Below are 25068 nucleotides of genomic sequence, written 5' to 3' on the forward strand. Positions count from 1 at the left end.
CCTTGCTAAGACAGACTTGCCGATAAGTAAACTTAAATTCAAAGACTGCTCAACTGTGCCCTCCCCCTTTCTAAAACCATATTGGTTCATTGTCCTCACAGAATTTGTCTCGGCACAATCCTCGAACCTAGTGAGGATAGTAGTCCCTGCAACCTTAAGCAGTGAGTTCAACCGGGAGATCATGTGTTAGCAGGTTGGGTCTCCCCTATACCCCTTTTTAGGTCTTGCCTACGCAGCCCACATGCGCTGCTTAGGAAAAAGACCTTTAGTAATCGGCACAGCTTTGTGGGCAAAAACGTGCACGCATTGCTTTGAATGGCAAAGCGTGCATGTTTGGCGATTCCCTTGCGGGAGTGAGCTTTGGCACCATATGTTTGTAATTAACTTGCAAACATATGGTGCCCCTGCTCGTTCCTGCAAGGGAAACAGGCGCAGGCCCCCTCCTCTCTCCCCTCCCCCTGCTGCCTCTCGCCATCTGCCTGTATAAGTGCATGTGCGGAAAGCTGATGCTTGGGTCCCGGTGTAACTCTGCCTCCTTGTGTATCCTAAACTTTGACGCGCGCGCCCTCTGTTCGTTTTCCTATCATTCCCATTACATGTGCCTAGAAGCAGTCCCGTTTTCCAAGACGCGCCTTATAAGTGTGGTCTGTGCTGTGTGGATTTCGGCCACTAATGTGCCCTGGCATGTGTTTACACAACTCTAGTGTAGTGTGTGTGCGCTGTCGGCACCAGCCCGACCGTCTTCTTTATTGACCCACGGGGCACGCAGGAGGGCACTGGAGTTTGCCATGTGCTTTATACGTGGAGGCCAGCATTGCTGCCTGTAAGTGAATTGTGGCATGTGGTGGTCCATTCTAGTAGAGTGCCTAGGGTGAGCGAATACCAGGGCAGTGGCGGTCTCCGGGCTGACGCCGGTGCATGCAAGTCTCTTGCAGCTGTTCCCACGGCCTTGGGGGACAAGACAGTAGCTGCGGCAGGTGGTTGTAGCTCTTCCTTGGGGTGGGCGATCCCGGAGGCAGCCCCCACCCCCTCCATCACTGTCTCATCAGTGGGCTACGCAAGGCCATCCCTTGGGCCCGCTGAGGCCTCGAGGGGAACGGGGCCAAGAATCGCAGCACGTGTTCTCCCAGTGATTTCTTACCGGCGCCCCCCGTGATGAGAAATAGAGTAGTACTCTCCACCCCCCTCCACCCCGAAGGGGTTGCAGGAGGCTCTGTTGTTCAGCTACGTTTATTTATTGCTTTTGGCAACTGGTGCCTTTCTTAAGCGGAGAAAAGTAAATAGTAGAAAAATAAAACACACACTAAAATGGAAAATGAGGAATACAGAGGGTTAGAAAATGATGCAGTAAAATGCATACTGATGGAAGTTCTAGTGCGAGATTTACATGTTCATTCGGTTTCATGGAACATACCATGGGTGCTGTCAATCAGAGCGCACGTCTCGCAGTGCAATCTCTTCTAAAGGGGCGAGGAAGATTCCCTTAATATAGGCTGTAAGTTATAGGGGAAAAAGGAGACCTCCTTGCTGTTTTGGCTCCAAGTGCCTCAGATCACACCTAAAATTTCACAGTCGTGGCAAAGTGTCATGGGCCCTGACTTCTCAGAAAATCTAGTAAATTGCTGACCAACTCATTAAAATTGGTGTCCCTAGACCTCCACTGGTACCCAGGGCTTTAAGTGGGATGAAAAAACTGGGATGGGGGGGTGGAAGGTCTCTCAAAGGGGCGTGGTCAATGAAATTAAGGGTGTGGCTTAAAAACACATAAGCTAAAAATCTGTGCTTAGCATAGTGTACCGCCCGACTTTCTGTCATTACATCCAGATATATGATACAACCAGTAACCTCATACCTACAAGTCAGGACTATTGACTTTGTCAATGGCTGTTAGTTGCATAATATAAATAGGCAGCAACTATGGCTTGTATATAATATTGAAGAAGCTTACACTTAAAGCCATGGTGACCCCACGACAATGTTGCTGCTCCTGAGTTTCAAAAAGAGAAGGGAAATCCAGAGAGAAAATGACTCTTTAAAGGATTTCCCTTCCCCTACAACGCTCACCTGGCATGACGTCATGATGTAACTTCTCCACTAGTGAGAAGTGAGCAGTGCACGTGATGTGCCTGCGGTCACTGTTTTCTGGAAAAAAACGGACCGTCTGTGACAGGGCACAAAACAGACCCGATAGAGACCCGTTTCGAGCCCCCTTTAAAAACAAGCATTGGCATAGCCAATAGGTCTCGCCTTTGGGACCTTATAAGTGTTTAGCCATGCAACAGTTGATGTTGTTGCACCAAGGATATTCTACTGCATAACTAAATACTTATAAGGTCCCAAAGGCAAGACCTATTGGCTATGCCAATGCTTGTTATAAATTGGAACGTTCACGGAGGTAGACCAGTATTCCAAAGGCCTTGTTCTGCAAATCAATCTTACAATATTTGTCAGTAGTGGCCCCCACAGCTCCAGATTGCTTTTAAAGAATCTACCAGCAACCTTATCTGGACCCGGGCCTTCATGGAATCAGTCTGTTAACTCAGAGGAAAAGTGTGAATTTCCTCTACACGTTCTGGTGAAGACATCTGAATAATGAAGGACAAGAAGAAGGGACTAAAGGAAGGTTCAAAGTATAGACCTTTTGATGGTGTTCAGTACCCACTGATAATGTTCAATAAGCGCCATTAATGATGAAAGAGGACACACTCTCCCCGCCTACTTGGGGAGTATGCTCCTGGATGCTTAAATGAACTTCTTGCTTCCCCGAGGGAAAGTCAGTCTGATTTTTTTTACAAGCCTTGAGCTGCGGTTACAGAAGACACGACCGGCTGCACTTGCAGAAGATGGGACCAAAGTTTTCATTTATTTCTTCCTTATTTTTTTTTTTGCCTTTTTATTTCTGCCGAAGATAAAAACCATAAAGTTCTGGGAAAACCAAAGCTACCTGTGTTACTTAACCCCTTCAGCGCTGGGCGAATTCCGCCGCGGTGCTGAAGGGTTCGAGCGCGGGCGGGCTCATGACGGAACGGTTCCGTCATGAGCACAGCTCAACCGTGGCTCATGACGGAACCGTTCCGTCATGAGCATGGAAGGGGTTAAAAGGAGCTGCACTGTGTCGCGTAGATTTTGCAAATCAACACCAGGATTTCACCATCTATGGTTAAGGGTAAAACATCCTTCATAGATTTTGAAAAAGCAGATTTAGCACCTAACGATAAACCCACAACTTTGCCCCTATCATCATTGGGCAATTTGGAAATACACAACCCGCCCAACTGATATGGCAGAAGATAAATGCCAATGTACAATAACCTCGGTGGTATGATTGCAAAAACCTTAATTTCAAAGGGGCGGAGAATCAGAAAAATATATGCGTTTTTACATCTGATTTGAATCTATATGGTCTACCATTAAAAGGAGGGGTGCAATTTACACTAAAGGAGAGGTGTAATGTGTACCAAAAAATGTGTAAATATTGGAAGTAATATACAATTAAGACTAGACTGAGACTAAATGAAATTTTCTTCCCATCTTTGCGTTTTTTTACAGCTTCAGGTCCACATAAGAAGCAACTATTTTAGAATATTAATCTTCATCGGACCAAAAAGTAGCCAACAAGTCCACTCCTCCAAGGTATAATTTGGGAACACAGGTTGTACGCATTTTAATTGATTTGGTCAAGTTTTGCGTTTTTTAAGTTCAAACATTCAAGGCACTGGACTGAAAGAGAGGAATTTGTGTCTTTTCTGTCAAGTAAAAAATTCACTAAACAATCATCAAACAGCTAACTTACTATCTGAAATTCCTCCTGTGAATAATCATTTTACAAATAGTGTGAATCCCCACGCGCCTCCTCTGAGTCAGGACACAAAAAACAGACAGGTCAGCGAATACATGTAGCTCTTTGTAGCTCAGTCCAAACCACTGCCCCGCTTCCTGCCCACATACAAAATATCAAATGTTGTCCAGTTTGGTTTATGTGGTTCGCTGAGAGCAAAACTAAATACCGAACAGCTTATTACTGCCGGTAAAAACCGATGGACTTTGCGTGTGTACTTATTTTATGAATTTAATGATTCATTGAAAAGTTCAAACCGCAGTCCACAGAAACTAAAAACAGACGTGTTTATTTTAAATGAGTAAGTATCCCATTACTGGCAGGGTAAACCAACGGTCAGGTGTAGGCCCATTTGCAATAAACACTTGGTTTTTTTAGACTTACATTTTAAGTCTGTTAGATGGTTGCTGCTGAAAAAGCGGTTTGTGGGGAAATCGTCATATAACAAAAACAGCATTTCACCTCTACCAAAAGTTGAGATAAAATATTTGTTTATTCTTTTTTCATTGCATTGACATGCCCTAGTCTTTATTTACCTGCCCCTGATATTTACCTTTTGCGGTTATTGTTAAAAAACGTTACCCAACATTTTTTACTCCTTGGTATACAAGTTAATATAACATTTTACTTATTCAGCACTCTAACTTGTATAAGATGCTTCACCATGGAGAGCGCCTACTGTGAGAACTATGAACACTGATGAATCATACATTATACTCAATGTTACAGCTCATCAAGGAACATAGGCCTTTTTAGGTCAAGCCTAGCGCAGCGCATGCGCTGCCCTAGGAAAACGACCTCTTGCAATCACTTCAGCTTTCGTAAAAGCTCGTGCATGTGGGGCTCACACGCCATTGGCCTTTGCGTCTGGCTTTCTTACGCAATTGGCCTAAGGCGTGTGGATGTCCCAGCTTCTTTGCAAATGTTTACGCCCAGAGCGTTTGCTCTCGCGAGCCAGCAGGGGTGGGCAGAAATTAGGGGCGTGCAGTGTGCCAGCTGCAGGGCAGGCTGCATTACAGTATCAGGATACTTTCGCCACCACATTCGCAGACCCTGAGCCCTCCCCCCTCTCTCATTCACCAGCCCCCCCTCTCCCTTCCTGGCCCCTCACTCAGCGCACACCACTCCCAGGCTTGTTACAATTACGGTCTCTGAACAAATCAAAGTGGATAGACTGCTCTAAGAAAGGGCACGGCAGAACAAGCCGTGCCATTAGATCATCACTATGGCTAGGAAATTCTGTATCTGTATTTGCCTCTGTCAGAAGATGGGAGAGGCGCATAAAAAAATCCTTCCAGGTGAGAGTCTCTTCCAGTCGACCTCCGTCTGACTTGGAACTCCAATCTGCGGCGGTATCTTAAAATCGTCTTGTATTGCAGTGAAAGCTTTGGTACTTTTCTGGTTTTCTGTGAGCTTGCACCTTCGGTGTGCACAGCGCAGACTACGAATGGTTTTAGCGTGGAGGTCAAGCAGAGGATGTATACAAAGAAACTTGTTTTTTGTTTTGCTGAACCAGTGCACGTTCGTTCTATTCACCTGAGGGTATGGGCTTGCATGACGGCACCCAAGCCTTAACAAGCTTGTTAAATGGGGAGTAGATAAAGGAGGCTCCTTTAAGGAGCTCTTTCATTGCGCTCCCAGGTTACCTTGGTGCCCTACCCTTTTGTTGAACTGGCTAAATCCGACATCACGTCATGAACAAATTTGATAAAGGCTTTAAAATTAAATTAATTCAACATTTACCAGTGTCTCGGGTACATACGATTTATATCACTGAATGGAGTAGCATTTATACTTTTTTTAAACATGAAATATTCAAGAACACACACTCTCCCATGCCCTGACTACCTTCCCACGAATTACCCAAAATGCCAGTTTACTTTCTCTGTTTATATAGCCTATATTCCTATTCAATGTAAAGCAAGCTTGTTTTATGTGAAACACATAGCCTTACTACCTTACAAGGGATAGTTTTAAGTTACTTTATATACACGAGACGGAGATGTCACGCATGCGCAGTCCGTGGTTAATTCTGGGTTTGCTGTTCTGTTAATGGCTATCTGCTAGAATCCACCGAGTCTCTTTCATAAGGCTGGTTCTTTTGATCCTTTGTAATGTTTGCGACATGCTAAATTGCGGACTTCACTTTGCTTCTTCCGGTCCGTCCACCTTTCCAGAAGCTCCGCGTGTAGCGTTAAGAGGAGCTGCACTGCATGTCCTCACGTGAGGAGATAGGGGTGCATTGAGATTGTGAGGGGCTAAGGTGGACTTGTATACACGAAGGACTACACTACAGTGCCTCACAGATCGTACCTCCTGTACCCAAAAGCCCAAGTTATAAGTGAACTCTCAGATTCCACGGAGGGTAATAAGACGACGACGCACCATGGTACTGATGAGATTAAAGCAAATTACACATTGTTGCCAAGTGGTGCCATGATAGGCACGTCACTTTCCGCCAGCCAATTTCACTCAAAATACTGAGATTTTTGTTCCTCCTCTAAACTACAAACCCCAAAATGCAACTGCATTTGCCTATAAAACCAGGACGTGTGGATTCCTGTCGGATTAAAAACATGAGATGGGCCACCGGGCAGCCTTCTTCAGCAGTCGGTTCTGTTCTCCCAGAACACCTCTCATACAGTCGCAGCAGGCACTGGTCTGGTTTCAGAAGGCAGCTTCCATAATATTTTTACGGCCTGCGCTTCCATTAATGTTGCCTGCTGTTAGCAGACGTGCCTGTACTCCTGATCCCGCTGGTTACCCTTTCATTCAACCCTTGAAGCTCCATCACGGGGCAGACGGCTAGTGGTAGATCACAGAAACACTGTACCAACTTGCGGAATTAAAAAGTATCAAGGTCTAGAATGGCACTAGTTGCTTGTTGAAACTCCAGCTTTCTTAACCTCCTTCCATATCATTTATCAACATCCACCTCCCTCCTCCACACAGCGCAACTTATGCGGAACCTCTCCTGGATTAAATATTAGACATTCCCATTTTCTACCCAAACCTCTGTTTCTTAGGCTATCTCAGCATTTGGTTTGGCCATTTGGCACCACATCAGACTCCGAACTCAAGAAATGAAAATGAGGGAAACATATACATATTGGTGATTACACCTATTTGAGCAATGAGAAACTCTAACAAAGACTTTAAACCTGGGGCAAAATAATTACAATAAAATTATGAAAATATCACACATAGCAAACTTAAAACCTTGGCATCTATGCACTTAAAGGCTTCTCTTTACCAACTGATGTTGAAACTATTCAAAACAACAATGTATAGTAGAACGCTGCTTACTGTGTATCATCCATGACTTGTCCATAGCCAATAGGTCTCGCTTTTGGGACCTTATAAGTATTTAGTTATGCAGCACAATATCCTTTGTGCAACATCAACCGTTGCATGGCTAAACACTTATAAGGTCCCAAAGGCGAGACCTATTGGCTATGCCAATGCTTGTTACAGTTTGACTTCATGGCAAACGGGATGGAGCGCCCTGCCCACCTAAACCTCATTTAGAGATGGGAGTACCATAAAGCTTCCTTCAAAGGCTCAGTAGGGCGCATTACAGTTCCGCCCTATTTAGAGTGAATGAAACAATTTCTTTTTTTTATCTGTCCCTCACCATCAAAACGTGGGGTGAGGGACAGAAAAAAGAATCACCCCAATGCCCTGGGAGAAAACTCCGAGGGTGCGGGGGGCCATTCGTTTTTTGCTTTTAATAAACAAACTCCAAATTAGGGAGTTTATTTTTGAAATATAAACATGATAAAAGTTTGGAGTATGGACATTAAAACCTCTTTCATTTCATTGCAACAAGAATACACTAGAGTTCTATAGTGCCACGAAAACGTGTGCCAATTTTAGAAAAAGTGAGGAAAGTTTCTAAGACCTTTTTCATGGGATTTAGCTGTGTATCGGTTATTACCATATGGCAATGGACATTCAGTTTCACTAGGGACCCACTAATAGTTGCCCACATTCAAAGATTTCTGAGGCATTGACAGCCCCACCACAAAGCGGGGAGTGGGAGAGCGAGCGGGGTAGGAAAGACACCCACAAATAGAATGAGAACAGAGACAACAAGCATTGAAAATGCAATAGGTCTCGCCTCTGATTAAGTTAAAGCCATTTGCTTTGCTAATGGTATTGTATAGCAAAGCAAATGGCTTCAACTTAATAAAAGGCGAGACCTATTGCATTTTCAAAGCTTAAATGCCTAAAATGGCGAACGTGCGTTCGCACAGTACGTGTGCCTAGTTTGCGCAGGAGAGAAAATACAACTAGGTTGGCGGGGAAGTGCCGCAATCACTTTATCGTAATTACATTTAGAATACGGGAGTGTCCAAAGGAGAGTCTAGAAAAGCATTACAATTCTGATTCACAGGATTTAGGTACATGATTTGCGCTGATCTAAAACGACCCTCGGTTACAGGTGGAGCAACGATATCTAGCCTCGTGGCCCCAGTGCGTCAAGTAAGGTTTGTCCAAAAAAGCCGATGTTGGGAACAGTTTTGAAAACGTCATATAATTTATTTAGGACTCTCTGTTGGCATCTTGAGAGTAAGACATAATGGGCGTGCACAGGCTAAGCATGCGCCACAAAATAAAATGTCTCCTGTATTTCCAATACTATTTTCATTTTGCGCACGTGCACATGAAACTGCACGCAAACGTACATAAATAAACTTTTGCACACAGCAGAGTTTAACAATTTAAAATTGTGTACTTTGCTCCAGCTGAATACTCTTTCTGAAAATGGGCCTTTATGCAATTCAAAAGGGTTCCGGAAAAACTCAAGTGTCCAAATTCTAAATCGGTCCCTCCGCTGTTTTAACCATGATCACCAAAGCGCCCCGAAGCCCTAATTGGGTGCGTGAAGCACAAAGTATGTATTCGTTTAGACACTGCTCCATTCACTCAATCATGCACTTATTTTCCGGTGTTGTTCGTTAGTTGATTCACTCATGCATTCAAACTGTAGCATGGTTATGTAAAAGTAAAACACGTGATCACCCACCATGTGAGGTATCGAAACTGGAGCCTGTGCACAGTGCTGGACCCCCCCACCCCCCACCACCACCGCAGGGGCTAATGTTATCCCACTGAACCCACTGCAACCCTCGAGGTGGCAAAAGACAAGCAGCGAGCTAGAAATCTGGCAGCACATATTTTTCATCTACATTGTATTTTCAACGAAAAAATGTAACGCAAAATCAGAACACGCGAGTGCCTTTTTATCAACTATTAACTGCGCGGCATTCAGGAGTTTTTAAGCCTACACAGAGACAGGAGTCCACCCCCCCCCCCCCCCCGCTCTGTGTGAGTGTCTACTTTGTTTCCAAGAAGCAATCTGCAATTCTAAAGCACACACAGTCTGGTTTAAACTCAAGAAAACAGGGAAAGAACCCACAAAAGCAAGAGTTCCTTGATATGCCTCTCAGTGCTTCGGAGCGCTATGGTTAAACAAGTGAGACAGGCTCGGGTCGGTTGTGACCGGAAGTGACTTGTTGCACATCGCCCGACTTCTGTCCAGGTCCAGAGAGAGGCGTAAATAAAACTACGCAGCCAACCTGCAATCACCCAGGAGCGGGGCATCACCTCATAGGGTCAGGACTTTACATTGTGGAGATATAGAACACCCCAGTGGTGTGGGTGGGAGTAGAACACATGCGTAGTAGCGTGACTGAGTGGGGACGGGGGTGATGCCGGAGCCTACAGGAGGAGATAGGGTCGAAATTCATTGTACTTTAGAACAGACGCCTCGAAACTCACCGGCAGCGTTAGTAACATCGAAAACAGACGTAATAGAAATATTGGGCTTTCTTAATTGGTAAAAAAAATATTCAAAAAGTGTCAGGGCCCTTCTCGGAAGACCAGTGCAACTTGCACCACATATTGCCCCTGCCAGCGCTGTGATGTCATTACCAACAGAACACCTAACCATGCCACTCCTAAAAGCGTGACAATTAACGCTATTTTAGGCCACACAAAGCTATAATATTGGCGTGAAAAGCTGGTATTAATTTTCAATGTATATTGTCTTAATAAACACGGTTGTTGTGCACATCTCAAGTTTAAAGACAGCGCCACCATGTGGTGGACAGTCACTGGAGCAGGTGCGGACATTTAAGTGCTGGTGCCGAGCACCGGAAACCACCGGCTCAAATTAAGCACTAAAAATACCAGAAATGTGAAAATATTTATAAACAGTATTAGTAGTAACATACAGCAGTGGTTATCGGGCCCTGTTCACTTCAACCTCAGGTTCTTTGGGCACAATATATGTATAGTGTATAACAGGAAGGCTGTGAGGCCTCTACTGTGTGGACACTATGCACAGTTAACTACAAGTGTTGCTTAAGGAAATAGTGTAGGAGGCATTTCTTCTGGGGCTTCTGCCTGTGCGCTATCTGGCTATGGGCAAGGAGGCTTCTGTTCAAACTTTGCCAAACTGTGCGATCCTGGGCAAACCAACCTATCTCACGGAATCTGAGATCCCATATTTGGCAAAATTTGGAGAACTTAAATAGTTAAAACAAATTTGATTGCTATGCAAAGGCTTGGAAATTCGTCTCATTAATAGTAGTACATTTTTTTCAAGTGATTCCTAGTTTTTAGAATAGCAGGGTGGGTTCGTACAAACTTTCCAAATGGCCCATTCGTTTCTGAGAGCAGTCTGCTAATGAGCGCCATGAGGCGAGGCAGAGGGGGATCTGGGCGCTCGGCCTTACCTAGTAGTTTGCTAAGCTCGGCGTTCTACACATCCGAGAGCCATGGAGCCAGCCGCTTGCGCTCGTCCTTGGCCCACACCATGAATGCGTTCATGGGCCTGCGGATGTGGGCCTCAGTTTTGGGGCTCCCTCTTTTAGGAATGCTGCTCACCCCTCGGTCGCCCATAATCAGCAGGTGCTTGTCCAGGGCTTCTGGTGCCCACTGGCAGTGCCCAAGCTGCATCATGCCCAGGGGAGCCGGGCAGCACTGCCCCACCTGCAGGTGGTCGTCACTGGAGTATCCGGCATCGGGGCTGCTCATCACTGTGCCGGGCCGGGGGTGCGAGGGCAGGAGCAGAGGCCCGGTGGGGGAGAATACACGGCTCGCTCACGCAGAGAGGGGTCCTGGGGCCCTTAAGCTGTGTCTGAGCTGCCGAGTCTCTCACTGGCAGACCTGCTACAGAGGCCGCACTGTCCCCAGGCGCTTCTTCCTGATCTACAGCCATCCGTGTGTCTTGTTTTCGTCTGTCACATTCCATCTGACAGTGGTGAGTTTTTGGATACCGAGGCGATAGCCTCATTACTCCACATTCACTTTGAGTTTTTTAGTCGCTGTTTAGGTTCTCTTATTGATGCGTGACGCTTTGTCACAGTTGAGGTTGGATCACAAGGTCAGCGCTGTGATAGGCCGCGGGTTGCGGTCAATTTGGTTTGCGGAAGTGTCACCAAGTTTTATCGCAGAGTCTTGTATTCGTCTGCCAAATGTCTTCTGGCGGTGATGAGCTTTTGATGGCTGCCGCGGCGGTTGTCTTCTGACAGTGATGAGTTTTGGGTACCTGCCGGGGCGATTTGCCCTCAGGCAGTGATGAGTTTTTGGATGCTGTGTAGCTGTTTTAGTTTCACAAGGTTGGCGCTTCGATGGGCCCCGGGTAGTGGTCAAATGGGTTTGTAGAAATGTCTGCAAGTTTCCTGATCAGTGGGTTATCTTTTTGATCCAATCCTTTGTAGAATGTCCGGTTGAGTTTGCGGAGATGGTCGTCCAACATCTCAACGCCTAGGTCTCTGTGGAGGTCTGCAGTTCTTGTGAATATTGGAGCACCTGCTGCAATCCGTACGGCCCTGCTCTGTAGTCTCTGCAGGTCTCTCCGATGCTGCGGGCAGCAGCCACTCCAAACTGGTGAAGCGTACGTCCATGGTTGGTCGAATTATTGCAGTGATTACTCGCACCTTGCTCTGCAAGGGCATCAACTTGGTCTTCAGGAGTGGTGATCTGCAGCCAACGGGGTGAAGGCCCCTTAAGTAGACGAGCAGCCAATCAGGTGCGAGGGGAGTGGAGTCACTCTTTGAGGTGTTAGAGGTAGGATGATGGGGCCGGAAGGCCGGAGCAGCCCACTTGCCCCTGGCACCTCTCCTCCCCCTATGGGTCACAGTGAACCATTCTATGTCCATTTTATTTATTCATGTGTGTTTATTTGTTTATATTATTTTTTCATTCGTTCATTCATTCACTATGAAGATGCTGGCAGCATACCAGGAAACCGGCCTTTGGAAATTAAAAGCACATATTCATGATAATAAGCTATATTCTCCTTGTCCTGAGAATGAGGGGGAACCTCCCTGTCTGGAAGCCCACCAGCTCAAGGATTCAGCATTTCTCAATCCCTTCACTGAAGGGGAAGTGATTAATGCTATAAAATCCATTGTCCCCCAGAAGGCAGCAGGCCCAGATGGCATTACCGGTGATATACTCAGGCTTGATCCTGTAAGATGGGGGAAGCTTCTCTCAACCTTAATTAACGCCATTGTGAATGGCGCTTCGGTACCGGATTCCTGGAAGGGGGCCGAGGTTGTTCCGATTTTTAAGAAAGGCGGTAGGGAAGACCCGGCTAACTACCGCCCTATTAGCCTGATAGATTCAACCCAGAAGGTTGTAGGGAAAGTGATCCTGGAAAGGATGCTATCCTGGATAAATGATAACAACATCCTTTCGGACTATCAGGCGGGCTTCAGAATCGGGACTGGCACTATTGAGCAAGTATTCAGACTGCTCCTCATTTATTGGAAGGTTGTTTTTCTTGGGAAAGGTAGTCTCTACCTCGCCTTTATAGACCTCAAAACAGCCTTCGACCTAGTCCCTCGCCCCACCCTCTGGAATGTCCTTGCAACTTTGAAGATTCCACCGTATCTGTTCACTCTCCTACAAAAATTACATGAGGGGAACTTCGCGCAGGTACGATGGGGCTCCCAAGGCCAAAGAACTGAGAGAATTCCAGTGAAGAGGGGCGTCCGCCAGGGATGTGTTCTTGCCCCTACTCTTTTCTCACTTTATGTGAATGGCGTAGTGGAGCATTTGGCACAAGTTCCTTCTGATGCACCATCCCTGGCGGGCGAACGTGTTCCAACTCTCCTCTTTGCTGACGACACCCTCTTACTATCAAAATCTCCAATGGGTCTTCAAACTCTCCTGGACAGCCTTCAATCCTTCTGCACTAATAGAGGGCTTATAATTAACTCTGCTAAAACCAAATATCTAATTCTGAACCCACCAAAGAAGCTAGGTCGGCCTCCTGTACTTAATTCAACCAACTTGGAAAGGGTAAAAGAATTTGATTATTTGGGTATCCGCATCTCGGACACAATGCAGTGGTCGACACATATACACAAGATGCTTTTAAACCACAAGCGGATTACTGGTGCCCTCCTTAGAGAGCATCGAACATCTTCCTTTAGACCAATAGCACCCGCCCTCACAATATATAAAGCTAGAGGTGTAAGTTCAGCCCTTTACGGAGCCGAATTATGGGGTATGAATAACATCGACCAGCTTGCTAAATCTGAGTCGTCTTTCCTTAAGGAACTGATGGCACTTCCCCAGAGTACTCCAGTTATCCCCTTGCTGATGGACTTAGGGTGTCAAGCTCTGAAGGATATGGCAAGAGTCCGTCCCCTCCTTCTTTGGGCTCGGCTTTGGCGTACTCCGGAGTTAGAGAAGTATGCTGAGGGTCTGGCTGAAATCCTTTCCATGCCTTGCTGGTACAAGATCAAATGGCTAAAGGATGTTAAGTCCTTACTCTCTGAACTTGGCCTAAAAGATGCCTGGTTGAACAGAACATCCCCACCTAAATCTGAACTGAAGTTAATCTACTGGAATTGGGTTACTGCAAAAAGGAACTCAAGCTCCCATGGTGCTAGATGCACCACTGAATTCTTAAGGCTCAAAGATGAAGTGCGCTATGAGCCTTATCTGGATATTATTCAGAAACCCTTTGACCGCGCTCTTTATTTTAAATTCAGGGTTGGTACTCTTCCAGTCCGCGAACTAACCGCGCGCTGGAAGCCTCCTCTACAAACACCACCTTACTGTCCCTTCTGCGAGACAAGGCCCGAATCAATTGCACATATTTTATTTGCATGTCCGGAATACAAATATCCTAGGACATTTTGGCTTAAACCTTTGTGCAGAGACATGGGGATCAGAGATTTTAATCATGCTTTGCGTATCTTCAAATCCGATACCAGAACCCTGTATGTCTGTGTACTCTCCAAGTTTCTTAGGTGGGCCTGGCTTTTAAGAACCAAAGGTCTCGCAGCTCAAACGTAATGCAGATTAATTTTTCTGATATATCTTTTTAACTTAATTGTCCTATTTATTATGTCTATATGTGTTTTTTTTACTCAATTTCCATCTGCTCAGGAACTGTAGGTGTTGTTGCTATTTTTTATCTTTTCGATATTTAGATTGTTCACATTATTATTATTGTATGTGCTTTTATGATATCTATGTATCGAAATAAAGTTTTTTTAAATTTTTAATTCGATAATATTGTATGCGCGATTAAATTAGTCATTATAATAGCGCCCATAGTACATTAAGTTGCCTCTTGATAAGCAGTGTCAGTTGTGGCCGAACTTGGTGGTATTCTATATTTCAGCCTAGGAAAAATGAATGGCTGCTTGGGGACTCGGCCCTTGCGGTCCATAGACACAGATCTCTGCCACTAGTGCAGCGAGCTGCACACATTAGTGTTCATGAACTGACCTGAGACCTACCACTTCCTGTGACTTGACGACCGTGCCGCTCACACAGTCTAGTGCGGGCTTGTGGCTTCTATTAAATGCACGAACAGTGTGGGCGCTTGCCTCTGACTTTTGCACAGCTACAGCGCTTTTAGCAAAAAACGCAAAACGCACACATTCAACTCTTTTGCAGAGACTTGTGCGGCTACAAAAATGCTATTTGTTGCATGGTGTCAGCTTTGTAGGTTTCACCTCATTCCTACCCTGGCACACTAGCTCATCTAATTACTCACACAGCCTTTCACTCCCCCACTCAGTAGAATCCATTCCTTCAACTCATGGCAATAATTACACTACAGTCAATGTAGTATCTTAGGAGGTTGTGCCTGGGGGTAATTTGTGAGGTCAGAGTTTCGCATATGTGATCCTGCGGCAAATCCGTGCACTGCCGCAGATGTTACCGGGCCGGGCACAGACCCTGGTAGTGCATGTTTCCGCCACTCTTCTAAGGGCGCACAGGGTTCGGAGTTCTAGCCTTCTCGGATGCTGAGCTCTAGGGTCTTCACCTCATGGAAACCCTTGCAGCTGAAGCACAAGACAAATGCCCGCCTTTGGAGGAGATTCAGTCTGGGTTACCACCCGAGGTACAGTTTGATTCCGGAAAAAATAAAGCAAATCGCTTTGTACCATTTTGGTGCCTTAACACGGGCACTTCCAGACTGGCAAACATGCATCTTGGGCCATACAACATAAAGCTTTTCACTGCTGAAAAAATGAAACAAACTGTATTTGGCTCAATTATCCTCCATACACAACACGGTCTGAGTAACGTCACATTCTACACAGAAAATGGACTCCCCTTTCTCTTAAAGCACGCAATGCTATTGGGTAGAACACATCAGCTTTATTTTTGTGCAGAAAACCGATTTTTCTCATAGTACGGCCCGTCAGAAGAATTTTTTTGCTCCTTCTGAAATGACGGAATCTCTCAAAAAAAATGTGCAAAACGGATTTGCACTGATTTCTCCCGAGACGGGAGTCTGAGCAGGGAGGGGTACAGGTAGTGGATGGGGCGGCGAGCCTGGGAGGGGCTGCGAAGAGGGAAGGTTAGTGGCCCAACAGCGGCAATGCACATCTGCGACCCTCTCTGGGGCTGTGTTGTCGTCCCAGACAGAAAGTGCTGAGGTTGAGATAGGTGCATACAATCACTTCACAACCCTTAACTCGCACAGGCGACATAAAAAAAAACCCTCCCGGCTGCTTCTTGATAGCACTGGCTCTCGGCACGAGAACAGAATTAATCATTATGTGCCCTTATCTTATGGGCACCGTGCAAATATGACTTGAGCCCCGTCAAGAACGTGGACGGTCTGCAAGGCACGGCGCAGCGTAAGTGCGTCACAGAAACAGAGTGCATAGTCAAAAACCTTGTGTGTGCAATACGGTTTAACTGCCCTTCACCAACAAGCTGGCAGCGTTGTGTGGAAAACATAGTGCGTACCAGCTAATTAAGGCGAGTGTGTGACGCCGCGAGTTAGATCCAATTCTGGTGGGTGGGGCTAAAAGGAGACAAGGCGGCAATGTACGAGTTACTTACCTTCGGTAACGATGTATCTGGTAGAGACGATTCTAGCCGCAGATTCCTTCACGTAGAATTATCCCCAGGCCCGAGACTGGATCTGGAAACATTTTTGCCACAGCATCCCTGCGTGCCAGGGGGCGGGGCGACACCACGCAACTCTGCCCAGGCGTCGTCCGCGCACGTGACGTCAGCGAGGTCCCATAAGCCCCACCCCGGCACGCCCACCTCAGTTTTCTCCGGAGAACTTTTCCGCGCCGCAACGCGGAGCCACCAGGCAAAACTGTGAGAGCAGGGGAACAGCGTGCGAAAGAGTAGAACCAAAGAATGGAGACAAGCGACACCATAAGGAGCGGTGCCACACAGCCGCCCCCAAAGGCAGGGGCGGAGAACAGAGCAGAGCCCCAAGCAACCACCCTGTAAACACATAAACCATCCACCCCCCCGCCCCTGGAGGCAGGGAACATATGTAAAGGCAGGACACCTGCAGCAGGTTCACAACCCTCACCCAGAATAAGGAAGGGGGGGAAGGGTGGAACAGCCCCAGAACAGACAGGGCAGCGACCACCACAACAAGAAAAACAACCATCACCACCCTCCAAGCCACCCCAGCACAGAGGGCAACCGACCCCCAAGGAACAAGTGCTGGCCTAGCCAGGTGACCCCCAGATAGAGGATGGCAGAGGGGCAGGGGCTCCCAGCAGCAAGAGGAGGGTCGGAGGGCAGAGAATGAAGGGAAAAAACCCCAGAGGGAGGGGCAGACCGGCCGCGGGGCACAGAGCACCATAATCCCACGCTCCCGAAAACCAAGGGAAGGAGGGAACAGCAACAAGATGGCGCAACCCGCCAAGAGCAAGAATGCACTCACAAGAGACACTGCCCCCCCCACCAGGAGGCGAGTGCCAAGACCAACCCACGGGTCCTCGCAGAACAGGGGAGGAAGGGCAGGCCGCGAAGGAATCTGTGGCTAGAATCGTCTCTACCAGATACATTGTTACTCAAGGTAAGTAAGATTCCTTCACATAGAATAGATACCCTAGCACTACCCACAGGGAAGGAGGGTCTGCGAAAGGAGCCCCCCAGCCATAACAGGACAGAGGGTCACCCACGGAACCAGACCTGGGGACCGGTTAACAACCTGGCCCCTTGCAGGCAAGAGGCCCATAAGCAGAACACCACCGACCCTAGAGGGATGGAGGGAGAAGAAGAAGAAGAAGAAAGAGAGAGAAAGAAAGAGAGAGAGAAAGAGAGAGAGAGAAAGAGAGAAAGAGAGTAAGAGAGTAAGAGAGTAAGAGAGAAAGAGAGAAAGAGAGAAAGAGAGAAAGAGAGAAAGAGAGAAAGAGAGAAAGAGAGAGAGAGAGAGAGAGAGAGAGAGAGACCCCACTCACGACAGAGGAACCGAGGGCCAGGCCATAGAGACCGAAGCACCCCACATCCCCTCATCGCAAGAAGCTTCCCTCCAAGCCAAGGAAACAAGGGAAAAGAAGGCCAGGCCACACCAGATGGGAGGGAACAGGCCAATCAGATCGGCGCTAACAAACAACCGCCACAAACAAAACAAAACGGCCCAGGGCCCAGAAGGCCGAACGGGCAACACCCGAGAAGGGAGAGCACAGTACATCCCAGGCAGGGAAAAAAGAGAGAAGGGGCCGGACACGCTCCACGAGTGGCCGCGCACACACCCCCAAGAAGCAAAGCAACCTACATAACGCCACGGAGAACAGGCACCAAAGGGCCACCAGAACTCCCCAACAGAGCGTAAGCTGTATAACAGCTACCACTACCCCACACAGGGTACGTCAAGGCCCAAGACATGGGAACCCTCTTTGGAAGAACGTCCGCAACAGAGGAAAAAACAAAAGAGCCACAGGGAAACACCCTGCGAACGGCTTAACATCAGCCCAAGAGCAACAGGAGGCCTAATCTCTGGCCGACCTGCCAAGAATTGCAGCACAAAACACACACAGCAAACAAGGGCATCCCAGCAGCCAACCGAGCCAAAGGTCCCGCAAGAGAACGCAATAGCTAGAACACACTCCATCGCAAGAGCAACCGCCCCAAAAGGGACCAGAATCAGCTCTACTCCTCAAACCAAGGAGGAGAAGGAGAATAAGGCGGAGGAGGTGGAGGAGGACGAAGCCCCGCCAGAAACCTCTGGATGGCGGAGTCAGCTGGTGCATGGAACAACCGATCACCATCAAACGGGAGATCAATGAATCGCTCCCGAACATTCTCAGGGAACACGCCGTCCCGGAGCCAAGCATGGCGACGGAGAGCGACTGAGGAAGCCATGGCCCGGCCCAGCACCTCCGAAATGTCCAGAGCTGAGTGGAGGATGAACGCTGCTAACTCCCAGCACTCCATCGCATGACACCGCAAGTCCACCTGAATAGGCTCCTGAGAAGTGACGGACCCCACAGACTCTACCGAGTCCCACAGACAAGAGGAAGCCCTAGCCAGGACACACAAGTTGTTCAGGGCCCGCAGGGCCGCACTGGTTGAGGCGAATATGTGACGCCCCCACGATTCCAGCCAGCGGGTTTCCCGGGAGGGTGGAGTCAGTAGCGGCGTCAGGGAAGGAAAGGCCGTCCGCAAAAGAGGACTGGCAGCAGAGGGGTGGAGGGAAAGGCATGCGGGGTCACGCGGCGCCAGAAGATGCCGGTGTAGAAGGTGCCGAGGCACCGCATCCCCCGAAGCGGGACGCTCCCAAGCCCTCGTCAGGGACGAAAGTAGCGATCCCTCAAAGGGAAGCAAGAGCTCCCTCCCACCAGAGCCCTGGTGGAGAACCTCCAAGAGGTGATCCGGGGGAAAATGCGCAACTGGATCACCCATGCGCAGGATAACCACGGCCGTGGACACCGTGTGAACAAAGGCCGCACCCGCCCCCATAGGGCCCCGCGGAGGGGAAAGCAAATCCTCCGTGGGCGACGGCTGCAGACTAAGGCAACCATCTCCCAAGCCCAGTTAAACGGTCAGGGGCCAGACCTGGACGGCAGGAGGGGCCGAGGAATGGGGGACCTGCCGCTCCTCCGGCAAGCCCCGCGGTTCCAGACACGGCGGGGAGCCACCCTTTGACGAGGCTGGTGAAAAGACACTACTCGGCGGACAGTCTCCGGGGAGGACGATACCAGTATGCAGGCAGTCTCCGGAGAAGAGGGGGCGTCGGAAGATGACTCCGCAACCCGGCGCCTGTCAGGAGCCGTGGAGTCCGCCGCCGGAGGCAGAGCTCGGACGCCAACCGGTGCCAGAGGAGACGCCACACAGGACTCGTCGAAGTCAAACTGCGCCGGGGACCGGAGCGGAACCGTGGTCACAGTGGACAAGGGCCGACGCTGGAACGGCGCCGACTCGACCTCCACCGAGGCAGCTGCCTGCGAGGGGGAACGAGAAGGAGCAGGGGAGCGGCACGAAGCCCTCCGCCAGCCACGGCCCAGCACACCACCGAGGTGGGCCGGCGAGCCACGCGGCTCCGCCAGGGCCGACCCAACCTCCGACCCGTCTGCCTGCGAGGCAACCGCCTGCGCGGGGCAACGTGAAGGTCCCGGAGGAGGGCGAGGGGTGGGTGCCCAGCCTCAACCCGGAGCGGGGCGAGGAGAGTCCACGGACTGTGGCACCGCCCGGTCCTGCAGCAGCAGCCGGCGCTGTAGCGGCGTCACCTTGGCCTCACACCGAGAGGGGCTCGGAGATGCGACCGAGCCCCGGCGACCTCACACGACACCACAGGGACTCCCGCAGGAGTGTGCGGTAAGGCAGAGACGCCGCGGCGTGAAGGAGGGACCCCAGAAGAGCCACACCCCAACAGCACCACATCCTCCAAGTCTGGATCCGACTCAGTCGGCGCCAGAGCCGGCGGCAGCACCGCAGAAGGCCCCGCGCAAGGCAAGGGAACCGCGGACGCCCCAGAAGGGGAAGGAGGAGAAGACATCAGCGAGGCCTGCAAAGCCGCCACGTACTGCTCCATCTGGACTCTTGACGCTCCATCACCGGGATACGGTGGATAGGAGGACACGCGGGGCCGCATCACTCACGGAGAGTCCACTCCCCTGGTAGGCCGAAACCCAGCCCCCGGCGACAAACTGCGACACTTACCCACCGGTGAGCAACGCTCTCGTGACATCGGGGAAGGGCGATGACGACGACCATGGCCGTAGCTGAAGATGCCCGCTGAGGCAGATCGAGGGGAGGAGGCCGACCTGGAGAGATGCGCCGAAAAAAGTTTCATGCGGCGCTCTCGCCACGACGTCGGCTTCAGCTGCTGGCACGCCTCACAATCCGCAGAGCTGTGATTTTCCCCCAAATACCACATACAAATGAGATGAGGGTCTGTCGCTGACATGAGACGCCCACACGACGTGCAAGCTTTGAAGGCCGAAGGCATTCGCACACTGTTCTACCAGGAAACGATGAAGGAAAAGGAGGGCCCGAACAGACCTGTAGCAGCCCGGATACGCGTTGCACGCGGAAAAGGAAAAAAATGAGGTGGGCGCGCCGGGGTGGGGCTTATGTGACCTTGCAGACGTCACGTGCGTGGACGATGCCTGGGCGGAGTCGTGTGGTGTCGCACCGCCCCCTGGGATGCTGTGGCAAAAAAGTTTCCGGATCCAGTCTCATGCCTGGGGATAATTCTACGTGAAGGAATCTGCGGCTAGTAGTCTCTATCAGATAAGGAGGGACTAAGAAGCCTCCTTTTCAATGGTGAGCCTGCATTTTGCATGCAGGATGACGCCAGCGAATGAGAAAGATGGGCGGGGCTTCAACTCTGCCTCCGAGAGCTTCGGAATCTGAATTGATTCCAAGAAGATCTCGATGCAGAGAGCAGCGCTGCTTTCAACAGGAGACCTAAAAAGGGCGAGGCTGGGGAACATCAAAGGCTATCAATGCGATTAGGCAGGGAAGACAAAAATAAGGCTTAAGCTACAGATCTGGTTGATCAAAGATGTCCGAGCTCACCCAATGTAAACCTAATTTAAAAACTGGCTAACTGATCGAAAAACTTTCAAGCTATGGCTATTAAAATATAGTTTTTTGCAGCTCATTCAGCTCAGAATGTGGAGCTCTTGTTTATTCTTGCATTACCATATACAATTAACCTGATGTTATTGATCGCAGCATGAGGTAGACCTGCAAGTCTCCTACGAGCAGGAAGGACAAACACTTTATCGGTGTAAACTGCATTAGCATACAAGACTGGAACACCCACTGAGTGAGATCATGAAAACACCATGGCCCACACTGGCAGCATTCACCTCCACCACCATCTGCATCATAGAGGTATAAGCACCATACAACATACCTTGGCCATTTCCGATGGATAGCCATCCAGGCTGGACGAGGAGTTGTCCAATTTGCTCTGTTCATCGTCTGCAATTTAAAAACATGTTTTTTTGTCAGAAAGCAATATTATGGGTATTTTCCAAAAGAACTCACGTCTTTAGAAGAATAGTTAATCCCTTACCGTCAGAAAGACTAAGTCCAACATCTGTGTTTAGTACATGAAATCAGTGATTTCAATTTCCATTCAACCTTTTACGCTTTTTTATTTGCTTTCAATCTCACTTTTTACCTCAAATAGTCTTTAGTTACAGCTTCCATCTTGCAGCTCTGTGGTCGCTCTCTCTCAACACATACATACACAATCAGTGGTAAAGCAAACACATTTAACTGTTAAAGAGAAAGCGCACATATACCGATACACACAAAGACGCACACAATCAAGATGCCTAAACTGAATTTAAGTGATCTGTATATATAATATTTAAATGTAACGTTTGAAAATCCGTCCTTAGCCCTCACTACAAACATCCGATCTTACAATATAATTGTATCAAGGCATCTACAACCTAAACATAAAAATGAAAAGCAAACAAATTGGTTCACCAAACTTCCAGTGCCTTTTGAACCTTTTGCTGTACTCTCAGGAGGAAATGCCTACATTAGAAATTGCACCCTACATCAAAGCAGGAGCGAACGTGTCCAAGATGTGGGATGGCCTGCATTCAAGGAAGATGATCTTATGCTCACTGAGCTATGGAACATTTTAGAACGATTGTGGACTACAGAAACTCACTTCAGGGAGAAACCATGAGGAAGGGTGAGAGGTGCTGTTGCTGGAAGACTTCATTCTCTAGCTATAGTCCAATAGATGACCTTAACACACTCAACAAATCTCTCTTAATGCACAGGGTCAGCATCCATCCTTTGGCCCCATGACAAGGTCTATAACCAACCACTTGCCTTGACTTCGAATGTATCAGGACTAGTTTTGATTCTACCTCACGTCTCTTTCTACTACCGACCTACACTTTATGTCTCTATCTTGCAGGTTCTTTTTTATTCTTTTCTCCTTTTGTTGCTGATTTTGCAATGTTTCTCTTTTTTCTCATGTCTCCTTTTTCTTCTTTTGGCTCTCTTGCTGCTACTTAAAGTTTTGACGATAAAAACTAAATCTTGGACCCATAAAAGAGTGACTGTTCTTTCCACATGCAACTACCAGCACAGAATAGGCACGGAGGTTTTGAGATTTAGTAACAGGGCAGTAGTTTATACCACAATGCATGAAGCAGAAGGGACAGCATGGACATTATGCAATAAACTGCTATGCTAACATACCAACCAAAATAAGGTGAATATATCCAGGGTATCAACTTAAATCTGTAAGTATGTATGGCACTTATTAATGAACGCAACAATGCTTCTATATGAATCAGAAATTGGGAGGCAGGTGGGGCCGGCAGATTATGAGGTGAGATCTATTTATTGGAAATCAATGTACAGGAGAAGAATAAATAGCAAAACTTGACTAACAAGATCTACTCAAAATGCAGGCAGCGCATTGTTTTTTTTTACTAACCTGACTATTAAATGGTGTAAACATGTTTGGATTACATAAGGACCCCCCCCCCCCACTACTCGCCCCCCCCCCCGCGTTCGTGGAAATTGCGAAATGTGTCTAGATGGCCAATTTTACTCAATCAGCAACTTGCATCTGGTGTTTAATAGCCCAATCTAGTGTTGCACAACACGGCTTGGATATTGGTGCTACAGCTGTTATGTACCAGTGGTAAAGACCCAAAAGAGGTGATCTTGTAAAGTAGTACATAATGGTATAGATTATTTGCCTCGAGTCCTGTATTAGTGGTGTTTGAGCCGAACTCTATCGAAAACAGGACATCTCCACCTGCCAATGAATTCCTTTGTAATCTAAGAGTACATTTTTTAATGTATGCTATCTCGCTTTGCAGTAAATATTTTTTGTCACAATATGTTCTGAATTACTTCTAAGATACGGTAACTCAGTTGATTAACGGTGTCTGGCTTCTTCGAAATGGAGACTACTGCTGATTCGGGATTTTCTTTTCTAGGGTTGCATTATTGTTTGTTATGCGGAGTTTGACTTTGCTCTCTGCTTTTCCTATGTGTACCATTCTGCATGGACTATTCAAACATTATACATAATTGCTGGTATTACAGGTTACTTGATGGAAAAGTTTGATCTTGTTTCCAGGGTGGGATGGGGTACATGTCACCAGGTATGCAGCATTGCAGTTAACCCAAATACTATAGAAACTTTGGAGACCCATTCCTTAAGGTTGGCACTACGATGTGTTTTTTTTATTGAAGATCCTGTTAAAACCTCAGAATGTTTGTAGAAATCTCCAATGTTTGGAGGCAATATTTTTTAAGCGATTGTTTTATGCAGAATATTTGAAAACAAATACAATTCTTTTCCCATTGCATGTTAGTTTTCTTTCCAATAGCTGGTTTCTAATAATAGATGCTATCTTCTGTTTGACTGAGTCCAAAACACTTTCTTTGTATCCCTTGCTCTGGACCTGGAACATGTTTGTTCGTGTTTGAGATATTCTTGGGGGTTAGATATCACTTTTAACTCTTGTGAGTTGTGAGAAGAGAAGGTGGCCTTTGAGGCTTGGTTAATGAAAGCTGACATGTTATTGGTTTGAGTTTAGGGTACAAACATGTGGAAAGCAGTTTGTTTTGTAGTTGCATCCTTCCATCAAGGGATGTGATGGCTGTGTTGGCTGTTGATCAATCTAAGTGATCAAGTAGTTTTAATTGCAGATCTGTTTCCCCACTCCAATCAGTTTATATTAGTTTCCTTCTCCATTGAACAAAAATGGCATCAAAGTAATGATGGCAGATATGCCTTCTGCTAGAGACTCTGTTTGCCGGTCAGTGCTGGGGTGGGACGTTGTTCCCCAGCACACATTTCGTTCATCAAGGAGGAAGGGCTTGCTGCACGCCAGTGCTGCAAAAGCGCTTTACAGATCCCGTGGCACGGAACATGCTCGGGTGTGTACCCGGGTGAAGACCAGACCGTCTGCGCTCGCCAGAGACCAGAGGAGGAGAGGCTGGGCCGACCCTCCTCCCCCCTTTCTTTCACCCACAGGCACTGTCTTTTAAATAATCTTCATCCTTCATTTTCCTGGTGAATATACTGTGACATGGGAAAGCGGAAGACCCTGATGGTTCCCTCTGGGGCGACGGGCACTACTTTGCATAGGTATCTAAAACGGCGGTTGGAGTAATCTCGAAAAAGATCTAGCAAGCGGAGGGAGCGCCGTTTGTCGCTCTCCTCACCCCCCAGTGTCCTTCCAAGTCCTGTACCGCCCTTGATGGACACCTAAAGCTGCAGTATCAGCTGTGAAACTATCATTTGAGGCATAGAGCAAAGCCCTGGGGTGACAGTGTCTGTAACAGCATGCGCCTCTTCATCAGAGCTGGCTACGGAACCACAACTAGGGGCCAGGCAGGAAAAAGGAACAGCTGTAGTAAGCTCCAAGTCAAAGAAGCCCTACATTGCAAATCTTGTACCAAAGCACGACAAGGGGTCCGTGGAAGAGGACTTTCTTCTTGATAAAATTAACGCCCTCTCTAGTGACCTTAAAAAATCT

The 25068-nt window shown here is 47.9% G+C and overlaps 1 protein-coding gene across 8 annotated transcripts in view; it reads right to left on the reverse strand.

Moving 5' to 3' along the window:
* DOCK9 (dedicator of cytokinesis 9) overlaps positions 1 to 25068 on the reverse strand; it is a 1069784-nt gene that overhangs the window by 496266 nt on the left and 548450 nt on the right. For all 8 annotated transcript variants that reach the window (XM_085622123.1, XM_085622117.1, XM_085622120.1 and 5 more), the window contains exon 9: positions 21450 to 21517. In XM_085622123.1, coding sequence (XP_085478249.1) covers positions 21450 to 21517 — 68 coding nt within the window. The remainder of the gene's footprint in view (positions 1 to 21449; positions 21518 to 25068) is intronic.

The sequence above is a fragment of the Triturus cristatus genome, chromosome 8 (assembly GCF_964204655.1).
Source record: "Triturus cristatus chromosome 8, aTriCri1.1, whole genome shotgun sequence".
In the NCBI taxonomy this organism is placed as follows: domain Eukaryota; kingdom Metazoa; phylum Chordata; class Amphibia; order Caudata; family Salamandridae; genus Triturus; species Triturus cristatus.